At 41.9% G+C, this 19045-nt stretch overlaps 1 protein-coding gene across 1 annotated transcript in view; it reads left to right on the top strand.

Annotated features, from left to right (window-relative positions):
* Window positions 1-222: 222 nt before the first annotated feature.
* Window positions 223-19045, top strand: part of NEDD9 (neural precursor cell expressed, developmentally down-regulated 9) — a 43541-nt gene continuing 24718 nt past the window's right edge. The window contains exons 1-2 of the mRNA XM_079776584.1: window positions 223-399; window positions 17584-18030. Of these exons, the coding sequence (XP_079632710.1) occupies window positions 388-399; window positions 17584-18030 (459 nt within the window). The 5' untranslated portion in view covers window positions 223-387. The remainder of the gene's footprint in view (window positions 400-17583; window positions 18031-19045) is intronic.

Here is a 19045-nt window from a genome sequence, read left to right as displayed (position 1 = left end):
TTTTTGGGGGCGTTGGAGTCAAGTTGGGAACGGTTCCCCACTTCGTTTTATTTCCACCCTTTCCTTTAATGTAAGAAGAAATGATCACATTACAAGTTCTTTGTCAGGAATTTTCCTAAGTGAAGAAGTGGGCGGGGCATCTCATTACCTTGGCCCACTAGCCAATGGTGGGACGGTATGCAAATACCATCCGTGATGGGCCCGCCTCAGTCAAAACAGTGAGCTCAGAAGCTTTGGAGCTCAGCTCTGCGCTGCGACTGACACCCCGGCCCCGGCCCGGGACGGCTCGCTTTCGTTTCGCACTGCACTCGATGGAGGGCGGACTCGCCTGTGCTTCATGCAGTCTAACTAGTGTGTAGGAAAACGGCTCAATTCACCGCTGCCGAGATGAAGTATAAGGTAAGAGAGTGCAGTGCCTTTTACATAGGGTGTGTGTGTGTGTGTTTCCTACTGTGACAACTCCTGCAGAGACCTCTGTGTGCCCGAGAGAGTGTTGAGATGGGTCTCAGTCACTGAGGTTGGCATACAAGCCAGCAGGCAGGAGCCAGTCTCAGATCCACTCCCGGCGTTCACCCTACACCCGAGTCCATCTCCTCTGAAAATGCTGGAGACTTGGCCTTAGAGCCGGTCTGTAGCAGCCGCAGGAGAGCAGAGGGTGTCTGACTTGAAGCGGAGCACAGCACGTATTAGCTCCAGCCTCCCAGCTCCCCCAGGCCTGGCCTCCACTGTCTGGGGGAGCCCGGGAGATGCAATGAGAGAGGAATCAGCACTGCTGAGTCTCAGCCTCCTGGAGCAGTTTTCAGCTTGCGTTTTAAAGCGTTTGGTCTGGGAAGCAGTTTGCCCTGTGTACTTTGGGTGGGAGAGATTAAAAGCCCCAGGTACTACTATAACAGCTGCTGATGAAGAATTTTGACATTCTCAAATGATGTTGGTTATAAGAACAAATGGGCGTTTGCCATTTCTGGAAAGCACTTTTATTGGCATTTGAATGGACTGAGGGTCTGAAGGCTGAGGCCAGTTTGTGGTCCCTGAAGTTTGCAGAGTGCCGTAACGCTTTGGCAGCATTTCCCCCATGCATTTACACCATTGTTTGTGTGTTTATTCTTGGCAAAAGGATTACAACTTGCTCAGCATATCCCATTTTAAGTCGCCCCCCCATTTAGGAGGCAAGCAGCTCCCAGGGACACTGAACCAAAGCAGATTGCAATGAATAGGGTGTGAATTTTCCTTGGAGTATAAATATTTCCATTCTAGAATAGATACAACCCCTAGTGCTTAAAAAAAAAGTGCTATTATTAAAATGAGCTCTGGCCAGGTGGCTATGCTTTGGGGATTGACAATTTGTATTACCTGTCTGACCTTCAGGACCGTGCTAGCTGGGAGCTACTTTGCTTTCTCTCTGAATTATGTAGCTTCGGGCCCATCCTTTTTTAATGTGATGTTGTAAATACTTGGATCTGGCTAACAGCCACTAGCTAACCTCAGTGATAAATCTTTTGTTCAAAAGTTATAAATCTTATCCAAAGCTCTAAATCTAAGTGGTGAAAGCCTTTGCTTATAAAATCTGAGTTACAGGTCTTGAAATTTGGAGACACAGGTATCGGTTACCACTCTACTATCAGCTTTCCATTATCTGCTTCAATAGGAAAGATGAGAGGAATGGATAATCTTAATATTTGACTTCAAGATGCAACCAGAAGCAAACCCTCCCATCTGACAGGAAAGTTCTCTTAATGCCGTTCACCCCGTACAGCCACAGTTTCCTTATTCAGAGCAATGATAGGACTAGACAGTGCTTAGCCAGCAGTGATCTGCCCCTCCTCTCTCTGTTGCTGAGCTTTAGTTCATAAAAATTGGCTTGCAGGGAAAAAAGAGAAAATATGTTCATACATTTATTACTGGAAAGTATAAATGACTGCAATTAACAATGAGCGCTGCAATCTAGAAAGTGACAAAGTCTAAAGTCACTTTTATTCCGTGACCTCCTCATATTTTGTTTTACTCTGACGGAACGGAAAGAAAACATCATAGCAACAGATGATGTAAGTTATGATTGGCATTCATGGAGAAATCCTGCCTCTCGGCGGGGTCTTACTAGTGTTGAATACCCTGCCAAGTGATGTAAATACATGATTTTTATTAGGTTGTGGACACTTTCACCAGATGAAAATACTGACTTCTCCAACTGACCAAATGACAGATTGACACCTTGCAGTGACTACAAAATGAGCCAATAGCTGAAGCAATCTACTTTCCCTTTCTTATCAGCCTGTTTTCTCTCTAGTTAATAAGAGACAACTTGTAGGAGAGAATTTTGTAATTTTAAGTAGGAGATGACACAAAGGTGGAGGAGTGATAAATAGCATTTCTTAAGACACTGTGACAATACAGCATTGTCATCTTTAATTCTCCCAATAACTCTATGAGGTGGGTATGATTATACTCATTTTCAAATGTGAAATTATGGTATAGAGAGGCTAAGTAATTTATCCAAAGCCACACAGCTAAAAAAAGTGGTGGAGCTGAGATTTGAACCAAGTCTATCTGGTCCCAGAACTTGTGACTTGAAATCACTATTAGAGAAAAAGAACCATCTGTGACTTCTCTAAAGTATCCTCTGTGACTGCTGTTTTCTTCTCCCAGGAAATGTGAGACTATTTCATTGAAACTATTCCAGCAGGTTGGAGTCTTTGTTGGTGGTGGTGGGTTTGTTTTTGTTTTGTTTTGTTTTGGGGGTTTTTAGGCAGTATCTCCTCAAAGCAAATTGAAATGCATGTTCCATAGTTACTTGTTTCATTTGATCCACTTAGGTAGTAAAAAGCCAGATAATTATTAGAGTGTAAATTCCTGGATCCAGAAATTATCTTTTAAACACTGTGTTGTGCTCTACACTGTAAGTTTAGCACAGACTTAAAAATGGTCACTGGGAGACTTGTAATCCAGCCACTATAAAATTTTGTGAAACTAGATGATCTGGTTTGGCTACTTCAGGGATCGGTCTTAACTGGACAACAACCAAACCTGCAGTCATTTTGCACTTACACACAGCTCCAGTCAGCCAGCTGTGTGTTTGCAATAATCTTGAAATTGTGGAATGTAAGCTGTTACTTTGGTAAACATTTTTGGTTAGCACCTACCTGGTCTATTTTTATTTCATTATATGCTTTTTATTTGTTCTTAGGAAGACCGCAGTCACTCTCATATGTACTCAATATTCCATTTATCTTAAAGGATTCAGTCTGAGGTTCTGTGATGATAAATTATGGGGGGAGGTGTTACTAAGAGTTTTCCACAAGCCCCTCTGCATATAGAGCATGTTCTGAAGTGGGGGGAAGGGGCTGTGGCTTGCTCAGGGAAGGCTTTGCCCCTGAGGGTCTGGAGGTGGAGGTGAATGTGGCTGCTGGCTGCCAGGAGGTGATTGAAGGGCCGGTGCTCAGCTGTGTTTGAGCAGAGGCTGGAGACCAGCCCGTTTTGTGCAGGCCCAGGCCTGGTCAGTGCTCTCAGCAGGCACTGCCTGTCCGATCTCCAATGGCTGAGCAGCTTTTGTGGCTTTGCCAAATTTGTGAACACTATGTACCTCCATTAAAATTCCAAATAATTTATCTAATCTACCATTCAACAAATTCATTCTTAAATGTTTGGACTGAAGTTAGAGAAAAACATAATTGAGGGTCTTCGATTTAGTCAATATGGTCATTTATGATTCCCAGTTCTTTCCTTGCTTTGACCTTTTGGTTTTCATTTCTTTATTCTCTTCTAGATGATTCATTGTACCCAATTCAAATTAGAACTTCCTTCCCATACACACACTTTTAAATCGTATGTGAAATCTATAAATTTAAAAGCACTAAAAAGTGCTTTGAAAAATCCTCACTTAATTATTTGTCTTATTTATTTATTGAGCAAACCATTTTTGGAGCTAAATGACTTACTTGCACAGAGATGGAAGTCTTTGTAGAGCTGAAGATGTTCTGATAACACCAAATGTAGCAAGTGGCACAGTGTGGAACATACCAAGATGCCTTTAGCATCCTTTCCTTGCTGGGATATACATGGGTTGTCTTCTCAGAATTCATCAGTGGCTTCCTGTCTGCACCCCTCCCACCAAGACTTCTAAAAACAACTTCCTCTTTACTTTTCAGTCCCCTTTGCAAATGCCCTCCCGTTTTTGCCCTCATTGGCTCTCATTTTTTCATTCAGTCATTCCTTATGCTTTCCTAATAGCTGACTTCTGTAGGGCTTGCCTTCCCAGTACATGCAGACGTGACATTCTCAAAGTACATCCTCTTTTGACTCTGCTTTGGGAAATCTTGGTCTCCTGCTGCTCCCTGATTCATGTGCCCCTGTCTCCTTTCCGTCTGTGTGACTTGGTTGGTCTGTCACTTCCCACAGGTCAAGTCTCCTCATCCATCCTCCTCTCTGTGAAGCAATCAAAAGCCCAAACCTTTGTCTCCTTGACTGTCCTATAATCCCCACAATGGGCTTTTTCACCTCTGCCCTACCTTGTTAGCACTACCTAACTTATTAAACCCTTTCCATCAAATTACTATCTAAATGATACCTGTAACTCACATAGGTTACCCACTGGAGCTGTCTGTCCAGCTTTTTCTTTTTTTTTGGTATCCTAACTGGGAATCAAACCAGTGACCTTTCAGAGGACAGGACAGCGCTCAACCAACTGAGCCACACTGGCCAGCGTCAGCTTTTTCTTTTTTAACCATCAGTGTTATTTTATTATAGTTTCAGGTGTAGGGGACTATCCAGCTTTAAGTAAGCCCCATTGAACACAAATAAAGAAATAAAGGATGACCTTTGTTTGTATGTAGAGGCAGGTTGATAAACAAGTCGCTGAATAAAAAGTATGATCTAGGACCTGTTGCCTTGAGGCAGCAGGGCCTTGGTCTTGTATATTCTTGTAATAAAGACAAGATAGAGTGTGGGCTTTGGAGGAAGACATTACTTCTTGTGATTTAATGCTCTGTACCCTTGGGCAACTTAAGCTCTCTGAGCCTCAGTTTTCTTATCTGAAAATAGAGATATTAGCTGCCTCATTCTATTGTTCTAAGGCCTAAACAAGAGAATATATGAATATAAAATACTTACTATGACTCCTGGCATGTAGTATGTAGACAATGCCAGTCGACTCCAGCTCTCCTCATACAGTAGATGTTCAATAGATGTTGAAAGAATAGTGTGGACTCAAGACTTGGTGATAGGATTATGTCAAATCCCAGTCACTAGGTTAAGATGGTTGAGTATTGTTGAGTATTCCATTGGCTTGGATGTGTAGTGTAGAAACACAAATGCCACACATAGAAAATTATCAGCACACTTATGCACCGCACCCTCATACTAATATATTAATGACTTGGTATCTTCACTGCTATTAATAACATTTGATCTTCCTGTAATTACAGGACCTTGATCATAGTACATACTCAACAAATATTGAATTACATAAAATACTTATACAAATAGCCACTAAAAAATGTCTTAATGCTGTATGGCATAGTGGAAAGAACATGGGCTTAATTGCAAATACCACTTTGGTTACTTTCTAACAATAGACAGGCAAGCTACTTCAGCCTCTGTTTCCTCATTTATAAAAATGGGATTTATCAAATACATGTCTTATCAGATAGTTGTAAGGAAATAAGATATGAAAATCTTTTTCAGCTTTTAGCACATAGTAGGCATTTTAAAATAGTAGCTATTATGGTGCATTATAAGATATATATATACAAGCATTCTATAGATAAAAATATAGATATACAAGCATTCTATAGATAAAAATTTAAGAGGAAACATCACAAGAATTGTTTTCCCAAAACAAAAATATTAGTGAGGAAAAGAAAAAATCATCACTTTAAAAAAAATCAAAGGTGAAATGCAAAGGTGGTGAGTTGCTGGCTACAGAAATTCATGGTAAACGATATCCCTTATCCTATCACAGTCAACTAGTGTGAGTTTATGGAAAGTAAGAGGTCTTGGTTATCTATTTTTAGATCCCTTTTAGGGTTAGAAAGAAACCTGAACAAATTGGTTTCAAATGCCAGTCGCTGGGACCATAGCATTGCTCTGCAGTAACATATAGACTTAATTATCAAGCCTCCTTGCCAAGATAAACAAACAGGGCCACTGGGAAGAAATACTACATTTCCAACTTAAAATGCCAGAGAAGAGCTGCTGGTTTCCTAGGCAATGGATGATTGCAAAAACAATGAGCTTTGAAAGGGGACCCCCTCCCCCCCAAAAAACTGTTTATACTTTGTCAACAACACCCCCTCCATCTTATTTACTTTGAACATTCCAGTCATCTCCCTGCAGTAATTCGTACTGGTTAATGAGGACTCTGCACGCCTGGGGAACATGACAGCCTGCCTCCCTGCAAGTCTATCTTCCCCAGGAATCTTCATTTCTAGATAAATGGCCTTGTTGGTGACCTTTTCCACCCTCCACTAGAACATAGTTTTAGAGGGCAATTGATCCAGGTAGATTGAGGCCTGGACTTTAAGGAAGACAGAACAGGCACTCTAGAAAGTGTGAGTAGTGATGGTGTATGACAGTGGTTTTTCCTGGTTAAGGTAGGGGGTAGGGCAGCTGATTATGCAGATATTAAAATTGCCAGAGGAATGTTTTCAGTATATGCCTGGGCCCCACCATAGGCTGCTAAAGGCCACTTTATTCTTTAAAAAGAGCTAGTCCCTCCCCTCCTTCTACCTCCCCAACCATTAATGGTGCTAAATAGTGTTGAAGTAGGTGATTCCTGATTCTTAATTCAAACGCTGGGGCCACTGATTTGGGGGTGTCTTATTTCTTTGTAAATCTTGGTGTATATGCTGCAAATGAGAACTCCTCCTGATAGTTCTAATATGTCAAGGTCATCGTTATGTTACCAAAAAGGTTCCTTATGTGGAATGTTGATGTTTATGCTTACCAGAAATAAAGATTGAGCAACCATGAATATGTAGAAGTGCAAGCATTGCACAAAAACGTTTGATAGCTCCTTTAGAATTTAATTCCTTTCTTTACTCTTCATGTGTGTGGGGGGAGGATTATTTGTGAAACTTAATAGAAAGTTGCAGCAACCAAAAGGCATATAAGGTTAAGATTTGAACCAGATCTTTCTATTTATTAAAGCAATATGTATTTAGGCCAGATGATGTGTCATTCATTTTTCCCCAATTTCTTTTAGTTATGTGGAAACCCTATGCTATCTCTTTTGTGAATTAGCCTTAATCTCATTGATTTGTGGTAGTCAGTTTGAAACTTAGTGTTTCACCCCATCCCATCCCCCAAGAGATGTGGCTGAATCCTGTAGGCTTTTCTGTCCCCAGACTCTGCACTACACTGAAAGAATGAGCTTGGATACCCCAGGCCACCAGCTCCCAACCCCCAATATTCATAAGAAGCACGCTGGGAAGGCGGTAAAGTGGACTTCCAGACACTCCAGGCTTCTTGGCATTCAGAGTCTTTAGTATCTAACAGTACGTTAGTAATCTGTCAATGAGTTTTTTGGTGTGTGTGTGTGTGTGTGTGTGTGTGTGTGTGTGTTACTAATCTTTTGTGGTGTGACTTAGAGTTTGGCAGGAAATGAATTGGTGGACCAGCAGGATTTCAGTACTACCACAACATTATTGGCATAGAATCATTTTGAGGTCCTCTTTCCCTTGAGTGCTCCCCTGGGATAGAACTTCCATGTTATTTTTTGATTCTCCAACCTTTTCACTCAGAGCTAAGTGTGATGAACACACCCTTGAATGGGGGTCAGGAGAGACAACAATAGGAATACAATTAGCCCAACAGCATTCTTTCTCTTAATAACCCCATTCACGGTGAAGCTGCGATTGTACACAGTCTCGGAGAGGCCCACATGCCTTTGGAATATATCTCATTTCCTTGTAAAGATCATCTTGTCATTTAGAGAACGTGTCGGTTGACTGAATCAAAGGCTCTTATCAGTACCTATCTTTTTTTCTCTCAAATCCTAAATTCAACCAAGGCAGACCTGTTAGCAAGATATGTACTTGCACACCTATCTTTTATTTTTAGTTTAAAATATATGTAATTTCTGTGGGTATGTATCCATGTCTCAAAAACCCTAAAAATGGGACATATGGTCTGACAATGGGAAGGATATTTGACACTGGTACTGTCTTGGGAAGTTGAGGAACACATGGTCACTCTAGACCATCAACATGAGCTGCTCCGGCCATTAGTCACTGTCAAGAGCGTTATCTCTTTTCCCTTATGTTAGCCTCTTGACAGCTTCTTTTATCTAAGAAGCTTTTTTAAAAAGTGGATGCAAGCACATTTTTTACGTTTACTTGTAAGTAACAAGGTGGTCCTTTTCTTGTTTCTTGCAGAAATAGGCATCGTTGGAAATGATGGAAAGCCTACTTTGCAGTGTGGGCTTGTGCAGAGAGCACCTGAGAGCATTAAGCAGCAGGGGATTGTATTTCAGTTGTTCTGGTTTCAAACCTGGCGAGGTAGCTCTGAGCCTCATAGCCTGCAGCGTCTGCCCAAGCCTCCTGCTCCCTTATTAAGATCTTAATTACAGACGCAGCTTACTTCATTGCTGGAGGGAAAGAATTTAGTTTCTCTGAACTGTGTCTGTTTTTTGGTGTGGCAGGTGTAATCATGATGAGATCATTGCTGGTTTATTTTCTTTTCCTGGAGGAATTTTTTTTGAGGAGGAGGAGTACAGTTCTTAAGACAATTTCATGAGCTCATAATAGTGCAGTAATAACTGTGCTGTGATTTTATAGAGACCCTTTCTTATGAAGAAATCAGAGCGTTTTGCATATATAATTTCATGTCTCCTCCTAATATTATAATAAAGAACATGTTCATTATCCCCATTTTGAAGATGGGGAAACAGAGGCACAAAAGGCAGTGTGATTTTGTTGTCATTAGTCTTCCAATATGAGGACCGCGACTTGGCTCTGTTAATTCAGTTTAGTGTCCATTCCTCTGTCCAGGGTTTCTCATCATCAGCACCAGGGACATTTGGGGCTGGGTCAGTCTTTGTTGTGGGGGACTGTCCTGTGTCTTGCAGGGTGTTTGCCAGTGTCCCTGGCCTCTGCCCACTAGCTAACACACACACACACACACACACACACACACACACACACACCAAAAATGTCTCCTAACATTACCAAATGTCACCTGGGAAGACAAAATCCCTTCTAGTTAAGAATCACTGGCCTAATCTCCCCGACTTTCCTCTGCTTAAAAATAGTTGCCTTACTGGTTTGATGTGATAGAAGCACAAAAATACAATCGTAGAACTGTTTGCCATAATTTTATCATGGCCAAGGCTGAGCTTTATGTAACAGGACCTAACCAAAAGGAAACTTCCCCTTATATGCTTAGCACCAATTTGTTGAGCAAATACCACAAAATATTAAGAAGCAAGAGGTTTCCCTCAGGTCACATGTAAAACCATCAGGCCACAGGAAGACAGAGTTCAGAGAATTAAGTTTGCCATAGAGGCAGTCTGATATATATATATATATATATATATATATATATATATATATATATATATATATATATATATATATTTGTCCACATAATGCATTTAGAACTGGACCTTAAAGAAAGCTATTTTATTCCCATAAACTGGTGTTTATCTACATGTGGGAGCTTATCTGTATACCTAGCCATTGAACAATGCGTTTGGAGATTTTTCCTATTCCATTTGCTCCTATCATCTTTCTCTCTCTTGTAGTTGAGAAGCTGCAGTATCTAAAATTCTTTCTTGAAACACCTCTGCAGTTGCAATGGTGACAGCATATGATTGCAACACCCTCTTAGCCACATGTGCCGATCCATGTTTTAAAGCTCTGAGGACCTCACAAGTGGGATACTAGCAATCAGGCCCCAAACCTAGGTCAAGGGATCTCTAAAAGAGTTCCAGTGAGCGTGGGCATCCAAGTTGCATCAGTTGGGTTCTGGCTGGGAGACAGGCAACAGTTGCCAGGATGTGTATGTATTTGTACTGGTATTGTATTTAGATATTGCTACTGTATCATATTATCTTATATAATAAAAGGCCAGGACCATAAGCGTAATGACCAGAACGACCACTTGACCAGTCACCATGAGGTGCATTGACCACCTCTCGGTACCTCTCCTGCCCACCCCCATCCCCGATTGCAGCATGACAAACAGAGGGGTAGAGGGTGGCAGTGGGCGAGCATCCTGGAGCGTCGTGGGGTGGCAGGGCAGCGAGCATCGCAGAGCATTGCGGGGTGGGTTGTGGGGCGTAGAGGGGCATCAGACAGCTCTGATTGCAGGCTAGGCCTAGGGATCCTACTCGCATACAATTTCGTGCACTGAGCCGCTAGTATTTAGATATAAATTAAGACCTTGGGGGCTGCATACCTTGGTGCAAATACTTTATTAGGTGTTATAACTTGTATGTTTTGACTTTTGAGAAATGATGTGAGTTTTGAAAATATACTCTACTATAATGGAATGGAGTCTCCTATCCCTTTATACAATTCTCATTTTGCTTCCCTAAGTACCTGGAGGTTGGAGGGATTTGTCTAGACAGGCAGATAGATGTGATCTGGTGCCAGCACTGTCATGTTGGCTGAAATCCAGATGGTTGTTTTATTGTTAATAAAACCTATCTTTTGGGTGAGTGGGTGTCAGGCCTTCATCATTATATGGCGCCTGTCAGATTTATCTAGGGACAGAACCCTGAAAAGAGTTTGTGCCTGCCCCATGTTTTTGATCCTTTGCCAATAAGCTATGCTTAAATCTATCAAAACCAGGCAATCTGGGACAAATGCTTATAAATTCCAAGGCTTACTAGCAACAGAACTAAATTCTAAGATGGAAAAGGTTCTTAAGAAGCACATCCTGGTCCAGTGGAAAAAATCCTAGGTTAAGAGAGGACCCAGATGCTATTTCTGGCAGCTAATCTAATAGAAGACCCTCTGGGTTGTAAAACAAGAAGATTGGGTTAAAATGATCTCTAAGATCCCTTCTTAGTCTGAAATTCTACTCTAGTTGGTGCTGGTCAAGTTGTGGGTAACTTCTGGTTCTAATAATAGAAACCTCAGTATCTGTCCACCTTCTTTAAGACACTCAGGAGTTGCTTATATCAATCGCAAAGACCACAGAAGAGTGGGAAATTGAGCTCTTAAAGATATACACATTATTTATGATCATTAGACTGGTAATGAAAATGCTAATTTATTTTTCTCAAATACTTTCATTAATCAAATTCATCCTCCATGACTGACCAAGAAATAATAGAAGGGGACTGTGATGTCACACATATACACTCACACATGCATACCAACCTACCAGTCCATTTGTCATTGTTTTTATATGAAAGAGAGAATTTGCTCTGGGCTTTTGTTGGTTTCCTGATAAACAAATCTCAGCATATAAATGTTTCTGTCCTCTATCAACCTTAAATCAAGGGAGAATAGATGACATTAGTTCCAAGGCGGGAAAGGAAAGGAAAGGAACCCAGCATTTGAAGAAACACTTTTTAAATCTCACATCTCTGCTGTCTATATCACGTTACCAAATCTGGCCAGACAGATATTTCTGAGATCTAAATATCTAAATTTACAAAGAACATCAGATCTTCTCACCAACTCTTAAGAACCAGTGTCACTTGGGCATATGAACCACCAAAGTAATGCTGGGTTCTGAATGATCCCTCATTGAATAGAAATAGGTCAATATGGAAGAGATGTTAGCTTCCCAAACGTGGGAGCCTTAGGAGCCACCACACACAGGGCGCACTCCGTCCGTGCATGTGGGGGCTGCTTCATGTGCAAGTATTTTGGAGAGGCAACTGTCTGATGTCACATTCTTAAAGTATCTCCCACTCAAAAATGCATAAAGAGAATGCTATGGGTACAATTCACAAGGCTGGAAAATCTAAGAAAACTTAAGGACTTGTGGCAGAGTAAATGACATGAAGAATCAGAGAGGGTCCAAGGTACTCAGATAAACTTTGTATCCATCATGGCAACTTTAGAAGCACTTTCCAGAAAATAAAAATCATTGACTGAAATGTGGTCTAGGTGCCAGAACTGTCTTTGGTGGCAGTATTGGATGCTCCTCACGTGATCAGCAGCACAAGGGACTCATGGGGCCAAAGAGGATTCTGCTGCTGCCTTTCTGTGACTAGTTCAGATCACATGACGAAAGTGTGTCAAATTGCAGTTGATAAATATTGCTGAGAAACCACTTGGATGTGCTGTGTATCACATCTTCTAACTCCTCAACTTGAAAGCTTTGTGTCTACTAATTAACAATCTCAAGAAAATTGGTAATTCGACATCGCAGATCATCCAATGAAAGAACCCAGGTGTAAACCAAATATTCCAAGAAGCGAAATCCAGACACTTGTAGATATCCATATATTCTGACCATGGCTGTTTCCTTCTTTTGGGAAATCCCACTCCCCCGATACCCTAAAGGTGATGGTGGGCGGAAGTAGTTTGACGACCCTCAGCCTGAAGCTGACTTTTGTCAGCAGGCACAAAAGCACACAAACCTTTCTCTTTCCCTGTGTCCTCAAACTAACCTTGATGCTCATCCTTCAGCCACTTCCTTTAGAACTGATTTCCTTGACGATGGCCATTTCCTTCTGTACTGTGTCTGTTTCTCACGATCTGGCCTGCACAAAGTGTGTGTGTGTGTGTGTGTGTGTGTGTGTGTGTGTGTGTGTGTGTTGCATGCCATGCCAGATCCCAAGGCTAAAGTTTAGGGGGTTGGGTACAGGAAAGTCATGTTGTTGAGAATGTGGAAGCCCTGAGGCTGTGGCAGGAGCTCCTGTATGATAAATATAGAATAAAGTAAAAATAATAAGAGGAAGTTGGGCCATTGATGATGCTATCAGTGCTAGTGGGGTGACACACCAGTCATTGTGTCTAATTTCTCTTCAAAGAACAGCATGAATGGTCATGGAAATTATTAGTCACACCTCTCTGTATTTGGAATAGCAGATAATTTCCCTGGCAGTAGGAGTAATAAGCTTTCTTGACATTTCGATAGCAGTGGGGGGAAAAAGGCAGGGAAGAGTCAGGGATGATGTGGGAGTTACCATGTGACCTACAGCTCTCTGTACCCGCTGTTCTGGCTAGTTGTATAGTATTTTCTTCCCACTCCTCAGGCATAGCTTGGGAACCAGGAACAGCAGAAACCAAATGTTCTGGCAAAGTATGAATGTGCTCAGTCACCTGCTGCCAGATGTGGGTTGCTACATTTAAGGGAGAAAGGCTCTTATAGAAAACATTGTATTTAATCTGGCTGGGATGGTCAGTTCCTCTTGGCCTCCTGTTTGTTCAGTGGTTGTGCACACTAGATTCAGGCTCCCCATCTACTTCACTATCCTGTTTTAATAGGGAGGGGCAGGCAATTTCCTGCTTGCTGTCTCCCACATTCTCTGGCTGTGAGGCTTGGTGACTTGGACACACCACTTACCTCTCTGTCCTATTAGTTTACCTTCCCATGTCCATCTGAAACTTTTGACCAAATATCATGCTGATTTCTCTAGAAAAGAATTTTACCCTCTCTGTAGAGAACCAAGAAATCCGAGTCCAGAATCAATTTCAATTTAGACATCTAATGAGTGTATATTTTGTTTCAGGCACTGGGCTATAAAGTTCTGAAAATGCCAAAGCAATAAGACAGTCTCCCTGGACTTTAAGGAGCTCCAAATCTTGAATGGGTTAATACAAGTTATACAGTAAGAACTACCATTCCAGAAAACTGGGAAGAGACACGATTAGATAGGTTTTGTCAAGATAACTTCCACATGGTTATGTGGAAGATAGATTTGAGGTGGGAAGACCACCTCAAATGCAAGAAAATCATTGGGAAGCAATTGCCTTACTCTCCCCAAAAGTTGCTGAGGTCCTGAACTAGGAGTGGCAGTGAGAGGGGGAAAGAGGGTTCAAGCTGATTGGGTGTCAGGTTGTGAAGACACTCAGAAAACCTCTGAGACCACTATCCTGGCAGCTTCGTGCATAATGTTAACTGAGACAGGTAAAGCAGGAGAAAGGGATTTTTGCACTTGTTAATTTTGAAATAAAGAACCCATTAGACAATTGGAAATGTGGGATTGGCATGCAGAACAAATATCTGGGCTGAAACTCTGGGTCTGAGTGCTATCTGTGTTTAGATACCACCACAATGGATGAGATTGCCTATAGGGAGCAAGACAAGTGCCAAGGAGACATCTCTTTGGAACATAATCACTTAAGAAATGAGCCAGGTTTTTTGTTTTTTTGTTTGTTTGTTTTTTAGTCTGTGAATGAAAAGGAAGATGAGTGGTCATGAGAACTAGAGAAGAAAGAGAAGTAGAAAGTGGTAACATAGAAGCCAGAATAGTTTCAAGAAATATTGGGACGGGGATCCGTGTGAGAGGCTACTACAATTAGGGTTCCCTCAAATAGGATTTATGACCCTAAAGGCCAATTAGAATCCTGATTAGAGCCACAACTTCTGTAGCATATATATTTGACTTGATTAAATACTCTCCTAATTCTGGAGCTGGAGACAGAAAGCCTGAATTCTTGTCCCAGCTCCATGACCTTCTTGCCAGGTGACTTTGGCAAATCATTAACTTCTTGAGCCTTATTTTTCTCATTTATAAAGTGACAGAGTTTGACTATAATTGTTTAAAGCTCCTTTGGCTTTCAAGTTCTGTGCCCAACTGTTTGGTGCTTTGCCAAGCTCAAGCTGCACTGCTAACTGCCGGTCTCTGGAGGCTAACCATCCAACTAGACAGAGAATTATATAGCTCTCTTATCTCTCCTTGGTTTGTTTCTGTGTTGACCTTGCCTGCCATGGAGATAAATATGGGGGCGAGTGGGGGTGAGAAAGAGTAGATCTGCCTTTCCTGGGTTTTTCTAAGATACCCAGATAACCACCTTCTGACTCTGTGGTCTTAAGGACTCATACTTTTGCACTGAAGGAGAGGGTTCCCCCACCTTCGCCTAGGTAGCAGAATTAACTCTTAATTCACCTATTTACTAGTATATGCTCTTTTGAATGAGATGATTTGTGTTCCAGCTGAAGTTAATTTTGCTGTTATCACCTTGCTGAACTCCTGCCCTAGCACACCAAGTATTTTCAAAAGCCAAGCCCTTATCCATGTTCCCTCCCTTTTTGAGGGGTTGTACTCTGCTACAATCTAATAATACTTATTCAAAATTTGCCCAGTAATATCATTAGTATTTGTATTAGTATTTTGCCTTAGCAGATCTCCTGAATGCAACAAGAGGTTTCATTATTGCTGCTTGTAGGCAGATACTCAACAAGAGGTTGCAATGCCTAGAACTCATTATTAATTCAAAGCATCATTGTTTTAAGAGGTGGTTCTCCTAAATGTAACTGTGAGCAAGGGAATCCCATGGCAGGGCCAACTCTCGAAGCCTCAACTTACTTACTTATTCATGCTGATTAAGTCCGTAGTCTTCTGCCTTTATACTGTTTTCTGTTTCTTTTCTTTCTTTGCTTTGAAGCCAATATAATTGCACAGCTATCCACCCTCAGTTCCCATAGAACTGGTCCCTCCTCTTTATCACTTCTGATTTCATCTTGGGGTCTCCTTACCAGCCATTCCCAGTTGTTGAATGGGTCCTGGAAAAAGGAACAGAGCCTCAGGGTCAGCTCTCTTCCTGTTCTATAATTTCAGTACACTCTGGGGAAGTAATTTTCCTCAAATCATTTTGGTACAAACAACCAGAATCCTGTCTTCTGTAATCTATGACTTTTCTTTTAAACTACAGAACATCCAAAAGATGGAAGAAGAGAAACAGAAAAGATATTAAGATTAGGACACATTCTTAAATGGCTCCTCAAAGCAGAATAGAATGATGCACGATCCTATCTTTATTATATGAACTTTTAATTGTTGAAAGGAACCCAAAGCTTCCTAGAATATAAATACTAAGTAAAGCGTTCACCTGGAACACAAACCCCTTAGTTTCCCTTTGGCTTCCCTCACTGCTCACCTGGGTGCATTGACTTCCTGGAGCTCAAAACTTTCAGGAACAGACTTTAACCTTATCCTTAAAGAGCATCACTAGGCTTCCTGGTACTGACCACTATGGTCTTATATCCTTTCCTTAGGTTAAGTAGTTGTACTGACTAAGAGGAGTTTGGTGAACAGAGTAAAAGTAGGACCCCATCCCAACCACCGACCAGAGGAGAGATCCCTTACAGAGCACGGCCGCTCCATAGCGGAGAACCAGCACACAGAGCGAGGCCTGCGGCTATGGGGCACAGCACGGGGGGAGATGATTAATGTGTGTCAGTTATAAAGGAATGCAAAGCATGAAGCTCAAAGATCAAGTCCACATTTCTAGAGAAGAAAACAGGGCACAGAAGTCCAAACAACAACCTCCAATTCCACTATTGTGTAAAGTCCCAAACATGTTCCATCCCATCGGCAGCCCTTCCTCCCACAAATGGTCATCATCGCATTTCTAGTGCATCCAGACGTTTTAGTGGAGCTCTAGAGGGATCACTTTTAGTTTTCTGAGTGCTTGTAGCGAATTTACAACGCTCCCCGACTCCTCTGTGTGCTGGGAAGGAGCAGGCATGTGGTGATGGCTGCCATCATGCTGCGAAGCATTACTAACGCCAAGAAATGAAATCTTTGGAGCCTTTGAAAGGCTTCCAAGAATGTCAGCACGTACTGCCTGCCCACTCTCTGCTGAATGCCTACTTTGGCTGTCTGCTCAGTACTGAATGTACCAGACAGGCCTTCATACAAAGAGAGAAAGTGTTTTGGGCCCCTGAAAGGGAAAGGCACAGCCTTTCTGATGTGAATGGCAAGACTCAAGGAACTAGTGGCAGGGTGAGGAGGGGCCTTCAGCAAGGGTAGGAATAAAAGAGCAAAAGAGAAAGAAATGGTATCTACCTTCGTGTGAGACATTCTTTGTAGCTCCCCGCCATCTAATCTGGAGATGCAAATACTGTCACACTGCTCCGTGCTTGATGGATCGTGGAAAAATGCTTGCTTGGAGATGCTCCCGTATCCAAGGACCTTGTGATCAACTGAGAATAAGAATTTGTAAGCCCTGCCAAGGCATGTATAAGTGTACTTTTGTTTCCATTTTAACTCCGAATATAAATGCCATTCATACTGTTTGTTTTTAGGGATGTTCTTTAACTCTTTCTGAAAAAATTGAGAAATGTCGGTTGTCGTACATCTGAATATCTTAGACTATTTTATATCCTAAGCTGGCTTTAGGAGAGAAAGAAAAATGTTTTGTATAGGCAACCATTCTCTGACTCTTTAACTAACAGTGCTGCTCATGATTCCTTGGCACGGCATCGGCTGCGAGAGGAAAGAACTCTTGTGGTGTTCTGAGCCTTTCCAAGGAGGCAGTCTGATGTCATTGGTGGCAGACGCAGAATGTATGTATCTGTCTTTTGTCTGCACCATCTGTTTTTCTCCTTACAGGCGATCGTTTAGATTTATTCTTCTCTTCTTTCCAGGAGGTGTGCCTCTCCATAGGAGCATGGACTTTAGGTGTTAAAGGGACTAAGCTAATATTCTAACAAGATTCCCCTCTGTTCTTTCCTCCCCAGAATCTTATGGCAAAAGCCTTATATGACAATGTCCCAGAGTGTGCTGAGGAACTGGCCTTCCGCAAGGGAGACATCCTGACTGTCATAGAGCAGAACACAGGAGGACTGGAAGGATGGTGGCTCTGCTCCTTACACGGTCGGCAAGGGATTGTCCCAGGCAACCGGGTGAAGCTTCTCATTGGGCCCATACAGGAGACCTCCTCCAGTCAGGACCAGCCTACTGCTGGACTGATGCACCAGACCTTTGGCCAACAGAAGCTCTATCAAGTGCCAAACCCACAGGGTGCTCCTCGGGACATCATCTACCAAGTACCACCTTCCTACCAAAATCAGGGAATTTATCAAGTACCCACTGGCCATGGTACCCAGGAACAAGATGTGTATCAAGTACCACCATCAGTGCAAAGAAGCATTGGAGGGGCTAATGGTCCCCACTTTTGTAAAAAGGTGAGTGAGCAACTGACTGGATTTTTATTCCAATTTATTTTTTCCATTGCACTTAGAGCAATAGAAATGTTCCCAAAATAAGAACTTGACCCTTCCAAGAGGTAAGTATATCTAAATACCCTAGCTCAGCATTATTTTTGCATCATTTTTTCATTCATTGGTCAGCAAAACTTTCTTGAATTCCTACTATGTGCCAACTATTGTTGATCCAAAGGCATCTTGGATTCCTGTGCCATTCCAGGGCATACTGGATCATTAAGTTGTTTCCATCTTTCTGATAGATCTGCTTTTAGACCTAGGTTCTGCTCTCAAATAGTTTCCAGTCTTTCTGTTTCTTCCCTAAGGGTGTACAAGGCACCAAAATTTGTATAAGCACAGTGAGGCAGCAAGGACCCTCCTTTCACCAAAAGCTGAGTCACGACCCCATTGGCCTGGCACACAAAGAGCCCACTAGAAGTAGGGGAAGCAAGGAAGCTGGGAGTGGGTTATGCCAACCAACTTGTTCTGCAGAGTTACTGGCTTATAGTTTGATTCATTTAAAACACAGTTACTTGTATTTAGAAAGGAGTCATCCTCTTATCTTCCAAGTAATTCCTATAATAATGCCTGAGCCAATGGGTGAAAAGAGTGGAGCTAGGATATGTAGAAAGGCATCATGTTAAAAAGAAAAGAAAGGGAAGGAATGAACTCTTCAGCACCTTATATAATTCCAATGTCATAACAATTTGAGATAAATAGAAAATTGTTAACGGAATGACTTTTAAGCATCTAGTATAGTTTTTGTTCTTATGATGCAGTGACGAATTAAAAAGTGAGCCAAACCTTCACAATGCTTACATTGTAGTGTGTGACATAAGCAGACACTGCACTGTCAGTGCTGGGAAGAAAATAATGTCAGTGAGCTTACGGGGTAACAGCCAACACCAAGATGCTGCTGCTGCTTACTGGTTAGAGGGACGGCTTTTCTCTTTTGTTTACTGGCGAATTCCAAAGGTCTACAGGGGGTCCAGTGAGG

This window comes from Cnephaeus nilssonii (genome assembly GCF_951640355.1).
Source record: "Cnephaeus nilssonii genome assembly, chromosome: 7".
NCBI classification, from domain to species: domain Eukaryota; kingdom Metazoa; phylum Chordata; class Mammalia; order Chiroptera; family Vespertilionidae; genus Cnephaeus; species Cnephaeus nilssonii.
This window is presented reverse-complemented; position numbering and strand designations above follow the sequence as displayed.